We start from the raw sequence: 12,741 nt of genomic DNA on the forward strand, positions 1-12,741 counted from the left end.
TACCTTATCGTCAGGCGGAGGTTTGGACCTTCAAGTCCTGACAGGCCCCTGAGTTTTTGTGAATGGGAGCGTGGCACATCAAATGCCCCAGAGTACCTTTGTGATAAAAAGAAGATACAGTACAGAAAACAGATCATGTGACCCCAGTAGCAGAGCACCATTATCGAGAAGAGACTGAGACAGCAAACACGGAGAGGGCCCAAAGGGGTGACACTGAGAAATACCAGTTAAGAAGAAAGAGAGGAGCAAAAAAAGCGGCCCCAAGTAGAAAAAGGGCTGCAGTTGGAAGACTTTAAGCAACTGGAGCTGGGAGAAGCTATGAAGATCTAAGATGGCAGCAGACTGCTGGAGACTCCATGCTGTGGGCTGTTGGAGCAAAGGTACCCCTTTGATGTTGTAGTATTCTGCCAGCATGGTCAACAAACTGAGTTGTGCTTGTGAATTTGTGCTGGAATGCGCACTGAGAAATCCAGGGGACAAGATTAACTCTGCAAGGTGAGCCAACATTTAAGGCCATTTCTGTCAGAGTGACTTTTGGAGAGAATTTCATGGAATATTTCAGAGGTGAAGATGGTGTTTACTGATACCTGGGTGGGTTGTTGAGAAATTGGCAGAATGGATCTTGGGTCATAACTGCCATTTGTAGTACAGTGTGATGTGTTTGACCAGTCTGTCTGTTAAATCACATGAACATATACCACTCTGCTCTTCAAGCCTGCTTTGTCATTGAATGAGATCATGGCTAATCTGATTGTAACCTCAACCCCACATTACTGTCTACCTCCCATAACCTTTCACCCCCCCTGTTCATCAAAAATCTATCTGGCTCTGCCTTAAAAATATTCAAAGACTCTGCTTCAACTGCCTTTTGAGGAAGTGTGTTCCAGGGACTCAACCCTCAGAAAAATAATTCTCCTCATCTGTCTTAAATGGGTGACCCCCACCTCCATTCTAGATTCTCCCACAAGAGGAAACATGTTATCTGCACCCACTTGTCAAGACCGCTCAGATTTTAAAGGTTTCAATCAAGTTGCCGCTTATTCTTCTAAACTCCTGTGAATAAAAGCCTAACCTGTTCACCCATTCCTTAGAAGACAACCCACCCATTCCAAGCATTAGTAATTCACATGTACCTCATAATAACTTTGAATATGAGAGTACAAGATAGATATGTTATCTTTCTGACCTTGTATAGTAAAGGTTATTTTTGTTTGATCAAAACCTGTGGAACCTGAAGGGGGAGGGTGAGCAGCCAGAAGTCGTGGTGCACATTGGTACCAACGATGTAGGTAGGAAAAAGGGTGTGGAGGTAATAAACAAGTTTAGGGAGTTAGGCTGGAAGTTAAGGGCCAGGACAGACAGAGTTGTCATCTCTGGTTTGTTGCCGGTGCCACGTGATAGCGAGGCTAGGAATAGGGAGAGAGTGCAGTTGAACACGTGGCTGCAGGAATGGTGTAGGAGGGAGGGCTTCAGGTATTTGGATAATTGGAGCGCATTCTGGGGAAGGTGGGACCTGTACAAGCAGGACGGGTTGCATCTGAACCAGAGGGGCACCAATATCCTGGGGGGGAGGTTTTCTAGTACTCTTCGGGAGGGTTTAAACTAATTTGGCAGGGGAATGGGAACCGGATCTGTAGTCCAGCAACTAAGGTAGACGATAGTCAGGACGCCAAAGCACGTAGTGATGCAGTGGGGAAGATAACAATGACAAAGGAGAGTACTTGCAGGCAAGGAGATGGGTTGAAGTGTGTATACTTTAATGCAAGAAGCATCAGGAATAAGGTGGGTGAACTTAATGCATGGATCGGTACTTGGGACTACGATGTGGTGGCCATCACGGAAACTTGGATAGAAGAGGGGCAGAAATGGTTGTTGGAGGTCCCTGGTTATAGATGTTTCAACAAGATTAGGGAGGATGGTAAAAGAGGTGGGGGGTGGCATTGTTAATTAGAGATAGTATAACAGCTGCAGAAAGGCAGTTCGAGGGGGATCTGCCTACTGAGGTAATATGGGTTGAAGTTAGAAATAGGAAAGGAGCAGTCACCTTGTTGGGAGTGTTCTATAGGCCCCCCAATAGCAGCAGAGATGTGGAGGAACAGATTGGGAAACAGATTCTGGAAAGGTGCAGAAGTCACAGGGTAGTAGTCATGGGCGACTTCAACTTCCCAAACATTGAGTGGAAACTCTTTAGATCAAATAGTTTGGATGGGGTAGTGTTTGTGCAGTGTGTCCAGGAAGCTTTTCTAACACAGTATGTAGATTGTCCGACCAGAGGGGAGGCCATATTGGATTTAGTACTTGGTAATGAACCAGGGCAGGTGATAGATTTGTTAGTGGGGGAGCATTTTGGAGGTAGTGACCACAATTCTCTGACTTTCACTTTAGTAATGGAGAGGGATAGGTGCGAGCAACAGGGCAAGGTTTATAATTGGGGGAAGGGTAAATACAATGCTGTCAGACAAGAATTGAAGTGCAGAAGTTGGGAACATAGGCTGTCAGGGAAGGACACAAGTGAAATGTGGAACTTGTTCAAGGATCAGGTACTGCGTGTCTTTGATATGTATGTCCCTGTCAGGCAGGGAAGAGATGGTCGAGTGAGGGAACCATGGTTGACAAGAGAGGTTGAATGTCTTGTTAAGAGGAAGAAGGAGACTTATGTAAGGCTGAAGAAACAAGGTTCAGACAGTGCGCTGGAGGGATACAAGATAGCCAGGAGGGAACTGAAGAAAGGGATTAGGAGAGCTAAGAGAGGGCATGAAAAATCTTTGGCGGGTAGGATCAAGGAAAACCCCAAGGCCTTTTACACATACGTGAGAAATATGAGAATGACTAGAGTGAGAGTAGGTCCGATTAAGGACAGTAGCGGGAGATTGTGTATTGAGTCTGAAGAGATAGGAGAGGTCTTGAACAAGTATTTTTCTTCAGTATTTACAAATGAGAGGGGCCATATTGTTGGAGAGGACAGCGTGAAGCAGACTGATAAGCTTGAGGAGATACTTGTCAGGAAGATGTGTTGCGCGTTTTGAAAAACTTGAGGATAGACAAGTCCCCCGGGCCTGACGGGATATATCCAAGGATTCTCTGGGAAGCAAGAAATGAAATTGCAGAGCCGTTGGCAATGATCTTTTCGTCCTCGCTGTCAACAGGGGTGGTACCAGAGGATTGGAGAGTGGCGAATGTCGTGCCCCTGTTCAAAAAAGGGAATAGGGATAACCCTGGGAATTACAGGCCAGTTAGTCTTACTTCGGTGGTAGGCAAAGTAATGGAAAGGGTACTGAGGGATAGGATTTCTGAGCATCTGGAAAGGCATTGCTTGATTAGAGATAGTCAGCACGGATTTGTGAGGGGTAGGTCTTGCCTTACAAGTCTTATTGAATTCTTTGAGGTGACCAAGCATGTGGATGAAGGTAAAGCAGTGGATGTAGTGTACATGGATTTTAGTAAGGCATTTGATAAGGTTCCCCATGGTAGGCTTATGCAGAAAGTAAGGAGGCATGGGATAGTGGGAAATTTGGCCAGTTGGATAACAAACTGGCTAACCGATAGAAGACAGAGAGTTGTGGTGGATGGCAAATATTCAGCCTGGAGCCCAGTTATCAGTGGCGTACCGCAGGGATCAGTTCTGGGTCCTCTGCTGTTTGTGATTTTCATTAACGACTTGGATGAGGGAGTTGAAGGGTGGGTCAGTAAATTTGCAGATGATACGAAGATTGGTGGAGTTGTGGATAGTGAGGAGGGCTGTTGTCGGCTTCAAAGAGACATAGATAGAATGCAGAGCTGGGCTGAGAAGTGGCAGATGGAGTTTAACCCTGACAAGTGTGAGGTTGTCCATTTTGGAAGGACAAATCTGAATGCGGAATACAGGGTTAATGGTAGGGTTCTTGGCAATGTGGAGGAGCAGAGAGATCTTGGGGTCTATGTTCATTGTTCTTTGAAAGTTGCCACTCAAGTGGATAGAGCTGTGAAGAAGGCCTATGGTGTGCTAGCGTTCATTAGCAGAGGGATTGAATTTAAGAGCCGTGAGGTGATGATGCAGCTGTACAAAACCTTGGTCAGGCCACATTTGGAGTACTGTGTGCAGTTCTGGTCACCTCATTTTAGGAAGGATGTGGAAGCTTTGGAAAAGGTGCAAAGGAGATTTACCAGGATGTTGCCTGGAATGGAGAGTAGGTCATACGAGGAAAGATTGAGGGTGTTAGGCCTTTTCTCATTAGAACGGAGAAGGATGAGGGGCGACTTGATAGAGGTTTATAAGATGATCAGGGGAATAGATAGAGTAGACAGTCAGAGACTTTTTCCCCGGGTGGAACACACCATTACAAGGGGACATAAATTTAAGATAAATGGTGGAAGATATAGAGGGGATGTCAGAGGTAGGTTCTTTACCCAGAGAGTAGTGGGGGCATGGAATGCACTGCCTGTGGTAGTAGTTGAGTCGGAAAATTTATGGACCTTCAAGCGGCTATTGGATAGGTACTTGGATTAGGGTAGTATAAGGGAGTGTAGGTTAACTTCTTAAGGGCAGCACGGTAGCATTGTGGATAGCACAATTGCTTCACAGCTCCAGGGTCCCAAGTTCGATTTCGACTTGGGTCACTGTCTGTGTGGAGTCTGCACATCCTCCCCGTGACTGCGTGGGTTTCCTCCGGGTACTCCGGTTTCCTCCCACAGTCCAAAGATGTGCAGGTTGGGTGGATTGGCCATGACAAATTGTCCAAAATTCTATGATTAACCTAGGACAAAAGTTCGGCGCAACATCGTGGGCCGAAGGGCCTGTTCTGTGCTGTATTTCTCTATCTCTAACCTAGTGGCTTCATCCTCTTGCAAGTGTCTTAAACCCTAGTTTTGTCAACAGGTTATTTATTGGTTCCTGAACCAGACTATATCAAAATCAGAATGTATCAAAGCTTGGGGTTCTGGTCCAGGATCATAACAGTATGCATTAATGACCTTACTTCCGAAATTATTCTGCCTTTCTTCCACATTCAAATCATAAAAACTCTCTCTGTAGGAACAGTTTCTGTTTTCTTCTTTATAGTAACATGTAATCTGATCACATATCTCTTGAATTTGAAATAGCCAGACACTAAAAACAAATTCAAATACATCAGGTGCTCACTTAACTATGTATTTACTATATTCACTCAATGACGCTTTTTGCCTTGTCTGACATTTCCCAAGCGCCAGACATCTATTAATGAATCATGTCACATGAATGCAGCACTTGGTTGAGGTAGCCAAAGCTAAGAATCAAGTCTCTGTTTGAGAAACCACCTGGCCTCCAAATGGAACTTCCTCATATCGTTTACATCAAAAAATCAGTAATTCTGCTATATGGGAGTAGGGGTGGAATACAGGATGTGCTCATTTTTGTCACTGTGGTGCGATGGTTTTCAACATAAGCGATTTTTACCTGCAGTGTACTTATTCAATTAGCTTGCCATAATTCTGCATGGTACTCAGTATCGCACTTCAATGATGCAAGTATACGTAGCAAACTTTACAGTGGCATTGGCATGGGGAGGTCATGTGGCACAGTGGTAGGAGCCTTACCTCTGCACCAGGAGCTCTGGGTTCAAGCCCCAATGCCAGGACTTGTTGGCCACGAGGAGAGCATTCATAACACGGTGCAATAGAATGATAATCAGCTCAGGAATCCTTTCACCAGTTCCCCAAAATGGAAAAAATGGAAAAGAGGAAATGGAGCAATCACTCTAACTACTCATTATCCCACAGAGATGAGCTTGAAGAAGGTTGTGAAGGCGTAAGTGTTGGCTCTGGGCTTTAGGAAAGTGGTCCGAAACAGTAAAGCTGAGGTGGTTGAAGGCTCAAACTAAACCTTGCATTTACTCACAGAATGGTTATAGCACAGGAGATGACAATTTGGCCCATCATGTCAATGCCCGCTCTCGGCTAGAGTAATTAATTTAGTCTCATCCCGTTTTGCCGCACAGTCCTGCAATTTTTTTAAATCATCAGATAATCGTCAAACCCTTTTCCAATCTGCAGGATATCCCCAAATACTTTTCAGCCAATTAATATTTCCAATCAAATCAGTGCTGCCATGTAGGAAGCATAGCAGCCAATTGGCACACAAGGTCCCACAAACAGCAATGAGATAAACAATCTGTTTTACATATTAGTTGTTACACTGATATCTATTTGCTTGTACACAGAGATTATGTCCCCTACTGCTTGAATATTGCCATGGAATATTTTTTTCACTGGAGGACAAACAGCATGTAGGGTGATGCACAGAAGGCTCGTCAGGGAATTGAGAGTGAATACAAGGCTGGGGCCAGCTTCGGTTGTGTAAAACATAATTCTACTGCTTTGAATTTAACCAAATATACAAAACTAATGAGTTTCATAGTATAGCAGTAAAGCAATACCCCTTTTGTAAAGCTGCTAATACCCTTAACACAAAATCACACATCCATTACTGTTAAATTTATTTGAGGGCCATGACTTGGCCGACTGACAAGTATTCAATGTACACTTTGTGGTTTTCAGTTTGAACAAACTTAGGTCATTGCTTGTTGGCAAGAGCAACCCAAAATAAAGGAACTGAAAAGCAAGTCAACAGCTACCTACGAAAGAGGTTTACCGAATCTTCAAATATACGCTTGAAAACTGTTGTAATATTCCACACAGTATGTCCTTTAAAGCCAAATAAAATAAGTTTATCTGGTGCATCATTGAGTACAGAGTCTCAACTCATTTAATTATGTTTGAATACGCAAGCAACAGATCGAAGGAATATATTGCTTCATTAACTGGTTTCAATTTTATTTTCCTTGAAGGAAGCATAGTGCCCATAGATATTATTCTTATAAATTATGGCTCCATTTCTAATCTCTCTCCTCCACAAAAGCATGAGTGCATTCTCACGCCCCAGATGTTTCCCAAAACTTCATTCCTACCCCAGCCAAACATCAAAATAGCCCTCACCAAAACCACATCACCCTCGTCAAACATCTCTCCTTCATTGTCCAGTTCATAGCATGACACGTGCTTGATTCCAATCTTCTTTATCCAACTGTAGCCAAAGTAACACTAACCAAGGCTTCAGTTCCTGTACATTATCTTTATTGCCGGAGTTCCACCAACATGCTGCCACATGGTAATATCAGGCATGGGTTCAAATGCCGTACGTTGTTAACACCCATCTCTCCATTGTCTCTTAACCTCCGCCACCATTTCTATATTGGTAGACTGTTTAGCTGACTTTTACATGACATTTAGGCTCCAACAAACTCAATTTCTTCCACTTAAATATTGCAAATACCATAGCCAATACCTCCTGCTTCTGCCACTGTCCCCACCCTCTTGCCAGCAATTCCATTCACCTCTTGGCTACTGTCCTTAGGTAGAACAAGACTGTTTGTAACTTTTGACATTTCATTCAACCTCAAGCTGTATTTCCGACCCGATTTCTTCCAACCACAAAGATTACTGATACTCAGCACTAACACTGTCTACCTCCATCCGTGCCACAGCCAATATGCTGCTCAGCATTCATACATAGCTTTGTCATTTTAATACTATTCAAAGTTCTCCTGAATGGTATCCCAATTGCCACTCTCCATAACATTCAGCTGACCTGAAACTCATTTCTAACCTGCTCACACGAAGTCATGCTCAGTCATCACCTGTTTTTGCAAATCTACTTTGATTCTTAGTCCCTCAATATTACCGGTTTAAAATGTAATACCTTGTATAAATCCATTCATGGCTTCATCCCTTCCCATAACTCTAATCCACCACACACCCTCATCACAGCCCCCTCAAAAGCTCTCCATTCCACACACAATGGCACCGTATGCACCTGTCCTCTATTTGTCGAAGGATTGGAAGTCATGCTTTCAGACACAAAAACCTAAACTCTTGAATTCCTTCCCTAATCCACTCTGCTTCTCCATTTATCTGTCCCCACCACCACCCTTTGAAACTCATGTCCACAACCTTTTGGTCAAATCTTCTAAGATGATCTTTTTTAGCTGAGCAATTATCTTTTTCTTACACTTGTTTTGTGAAGTGCCTTGTGACTTTGTTTTATAACAATCTTTATTAGTGTCACAAGTAGGCTTACATTAACACTGCAATTAAGTTGTTGTGAAAATCTCCTAGTTGCCACATTCTGACACTGTTCGGGTACACGGAGGGGAAATTCAGAATGTCAAATTCACCTGACAGCATGTATTTCATGACTTGGGGGAGGAAACCTGAGCACCCGGAGGAAACCAACTCAGACACATGGAGAACGTACTCCCTGTTACATTAAAGGTTTGATATTGTAGCAAGTTATGGTTGTTGTCTAACAGTTTAGAGTCAGGCACAACAAACGTATATCTCTCGTCAACCCAGTTGAGAAAGCAGACTTAACTGTGGCAGATGGAGATGGGAAAGCACCTAATAAAAGATCAATCAAAGTACTTTTCAAATGGCAAGAGGCTATGAAAATATGAGCAGAGAGAAGTTCAGTGGTCCAAAAACAGCAATCACAAAGCTTATGGGCAGATTCAAAAAAATAATCTTAACACGAATGGAATGCTGACCTTCATTTCAAGAGGACTGAAAGTTATGTCACAGCTGTATAGAACTGTATTAAATCCCATCTGGAAAACTGCATTCAGTTCTGGGATAGTATCCCTACAGTGCAGAATGAGGCCAATCCTCTGAAAGAGCACTGTCCCTAGACCCACTCCTCCGCAAATCGGTAACCCCAACTAACCTTTTGGAGAAAAATGCAATTTAGCATGGCCAATCCACCTGCACATCTTTGGACTGTGGTAGGAAACCAGAGCACCCAGAGGAAACCAACGTTAAAAAAAGGGAGAATCTGCAAACTCCACAGTCACCCAACGCAGGAATTGAACTCGATCTCGGGTGATGAGACAGCAGTGCTAACCATTGTGCCGCTCTGACAGGTTGAAGGGTATACTGTCATCCCTTCAGAATAATACTGGCATAAAAAGATTGAGAACAGGATACATGGATCATATTCCTTCAAATCAGGATGAATAACAGTGATTTAACAGAGTTGTTTCAGATGATCAAAGGATTTGATAGCAGAGAGAAATAAACAATTTCCTAAGTTCAGAGAGCACAAGGAGGCATGGGTAATGCAAGAATGCATTTCTTCAAACAACAGTAGAAATCTGGAAGTTTCCTCCCTTCCACTCCCAAAAATTGCAACTAGCTTAACTGAAAATTTCTAAACCAAGATTGACAGACCTTGTTGGGCAAAGATATTAAGGGCTCAGAAAACGAAGGAGTAAAAGATACAGATTCACCATGAAGGAACTGAATGGCAGAACAAGTTCAACAGGCTCAATGTTGATTTTGGAACAATGAGTAAAATAGAGATAAGGTTATTTGCTCCAAGTGTAAGAGCTGAAAAGACTGAGCTCACTAACGTAAGGTGCAGTATGCACCTTACAAATTGTACAAACCAAACCCACAGCAGCATGTTGATTTTCCAGCTCCAGTAAGTTTGTCACAGTGACTCTGCAGAAAATTAACACCCGGTCTCTAATCAGCTTAAATACTATAATGCTTCATCCCATCTCCAATTTCCTCCAGCTCTCTTCCCCCAATCAAATGCTCCAAACTTCTCAAGTGTTTTAAGAATCTCAGTGAATACAAGCCTTGTAGAACCATTTTACCGATCAAGGGGATAATTCGTAATCTCTTCTCTTAGGTCCACTGTCAATTTTCATACACAATTGTTAAGTCAGATGTTTCTTGCATTCAAGTAATTAAATACAACTTCATCTGTGCACGTATCAAAAATTACTTCCCCGCATCATTCAACACAAAACATAACATTAGAAACATTCATTATTGCATTTATCAGCTCAAAACTACACTGGTCAAATAGTCCCAACCCAAATTCATACAGATTTTAAATGGTATTTTCTTTAAAAACCTTAACATCCTCCATCATGCCCACATACTACATTCAAAAATCAGTTACAATCAGTTTCGACTATAACAAAATATTTATAAGTCTATTAACAGTTCTGTTCAAGTGACAAATCTCTCAAATATTTCTCTTGCTAATTATCTGACCAAAACCCTGCACTTAGCTTGCTCATAGTCCGTGATCAAACCTTTGTTAAACGTTATATGATCCTTCACGTTATTTCCAATGTTAACCATTATTTTCCAATAACAAAGTAATTAACACTATGCAAACTTTGATCGTTACAAATATTATCCTGCATAAAATACTCAATAAAACCTCTACCAGACTCCTGAATGACTCGCTTATGGATTGAACTGATCTCTTCACACATCTTCTCTGCTGAGTAGTACATTCTGTACGCTCACCCAATACCTGTGTCTACATATTTACATTGTGTATTTATGTATGTTGTTTTTTTTCCCCCATGTATAAAACGACCTGTCTCAACTTTACGCAGAACAATACTTTTTCACTGTATCTCGGTACACATGACAATAAATCAAATCCAAAATAACAATGCATATTAGATTTCGAATATATTAAATGAGATACAAGTATTAAAACGGCTTCAACATGCCAGTCTTCCATTGGAACTCAGAAGTTATTAAACGTTCAAACGTTACAGTTAAATACACAGATGACTGCTGTGATTACTCAGGAGCATCCATTATCTCTCATTTGAAACAATGTAAAAGCTTCCTAAGTACAGTGCATTATTGCATAAGTAATCCCTCTTTAATCCCTCCAAAATCTCTCTGCCACCGCAACTCTGGGTAGTGAAAAGAAATCTGACAAGACTATCTCCAAACTTTCCTTCCCTCCCTCCCCCCCCACCCTCCCCCCAATTCCAGTTAAAAGAAAACACGACTTTCACCCATTCTATAGGTCTCTCTCTGCAGATTAATGTTTCTGCGTTTCCTCTTCCACTTCTCATTCTTTTTTCTAGTGTCGCTGGCTTGCGGTCCGGTCGGTGCCTTTCGACTCTCTGCTGGTTGCTTCGGCTCACTCCCTTCCCCCTGTTACTGGTCTCACCTGCACACCTGTAAAGCTCTCGCTTCTTTCCACAGGTTCCTGCTCCTCCAGCCCCCTCCACTCCCGCCCCCAGGATTTAATCAACCCCTTCCCTTCCCCCAAAACCTCTCGACCCGTCCCGCCGACCCGGAGCCTGGCCCACCCACCGTCTCCAGGGACAACCTTCACCGCCCCCCGCAGGTTGCTCCAGCCGGGATGGGGGGGGGGGGGGGGAGGAGGAGGGTAAGAGGTCAGGCGAACTGACCTTTGAAGTTGAGATGCGCGGCCAGCTTGATCTTCACTTCGCCGCTGATGAACTCGCCGGGGCTGTAGACCACTTTGTTGTTCTTCAGGGCGACGCTCAACTCCTGAACTTTCCCCATGGTGGTCAATGATGATAGTCGTCGCCTCCGCCGTCGCCGGACTGAACCGGAACCCAGCACGCGCGGCCGCACAAACGCCCTGACGTCGACACGCCCCGCCCATGCGGTGACGTTCACAAAGAGCCCCGCCCCGTGGTGACGTCGACAAGGAACCCCGCCCTGTGGTGACGTCAGCAAAGAACCCCGCCCCCGCGGTGACGTTATCAAATAACCCCGTCCACACCTTCCCCCAATCGCAAGGCGCACGCGCCCGCTGCTCTCCTCCCCCCCACATCAACCCTGTCACCCTGACATATACCAGTATATCATGGTGCAGACACACACTGATGGACACACACAGGGACCAATCAACATGTACAACCACCACAGCCAATCACCAATTAGAATACACACACTATAAAGGCAAAGGGCACCACGGTTCCACTCATTCTGGGTGCAGCCTCTGAGTGTAACAATAACTCATCCAGCCCAGCAGATTCACACCACATGCTGAGCAGCAACTGGTTCGGACAAGGCTTACGTTTCTAGTTTAAGTTAGCATCAATTAGACCCACAGTCATTGCGTGTTAGTTGGTTAGAAGTTAGTTAATAAAATTGAGTTGAACCTTCATCAGTGTTGGAAGTGTCAGTTCATTTCTCAGCTCTACACTAGCCAACCTTTCACACCCCTCCCTCCACACCACATGCGACCTTGCCCCAGAAACGAAGTCCCTTTGAGTAGAAATGCTGGATGGGCTGAAGATGCAGACGTGGGAGAACACGCACCAATAGATTAAAAAGCGGCTGTTACCGCTCTCTTGAGATGCCCTCTTATGGATTGAACTCAAATTTCTAAGCATTTTATCTATACATAGAACATAGAACAGTACAGCACAGAACAGGCCCTTCGGCCCTCAATGTTGTGCCGAGCAATGATCACCCTACTTAAACCCACGTAACACGTATACCCGTAACCCAACAATCCCCCCCTTTTAACCTTACACTACGGGCAATTTAGCATGGCCAATCCACCTAACCCGCACATCTTTGGACTGTGGGAGGAAACCGGAGCACCCGGAGGAAACCCACGCACACAAGGGGAGGACGTGCAGACTCCACACAGACAGTGACCCAGCCGGGAATCGAACCTGGGACCCTGGAGCTGTGAAGCATTGATGCTAACCACCATGCTACCGTGAGGCCCAATATTTTATATTCTATAGTTGTAGATAAAACAGTTGTAGTCTCTTCGTGCATTTTCATTACGTATTCTGGTGTAATGGGTGCCTCACCGTGCTGGTGTGGCTGGTTTAGCACAGAGGACTGGCTGGTTTAGCACAGTGGGCTAAACAGCTGGCTTGTAATGCAGCACAAGGCCAGCAGCGCGGGTTCAATTCC

General features: G+C 44.1%; 1 protein-coding gene across 1 annotated transcript in view; it reads right to left on the reverse strand.

Annotated features, from left to right (window-relative positions):
• Positions 1-11,442, reverse strand: part of arrdc1b (arrestin domain containing 1b) — a 70,904-nt gene extending 59,462 nt beyond the window's left edge. Inside the window, exon 1 of the mRNA XM_038781538.1 lies at positions 11,247-11,442. Within this exon, the coding sequence (XP_038637466.1) occupies positions 11,247-11,364 (118 nt within the window). The 5' untranslated portion in view covers positions 11,365-11,442. The remainder of the gene's footprint in view (positions 1-11,246) is intronic.
• Between the last annotated feature and the right edge of the window lie 1,299 nt (positions 11,443-12,741).

Source organism: Scyliorhinus canicula, chromosome 21, assembly GCF_902713615.1.
Source record: "Scyliorhinus canicula chromosome 21, sScyCan1.1, whole genome shotgun sequence".
Taxonomy (NCBI): Eukaryota; Metazoa; Chordata; class Chondrichthyes; order Carcharhiniformes; family Scyliorhinidae; genus Scyliorhinus; species Scyliorhinus canicula.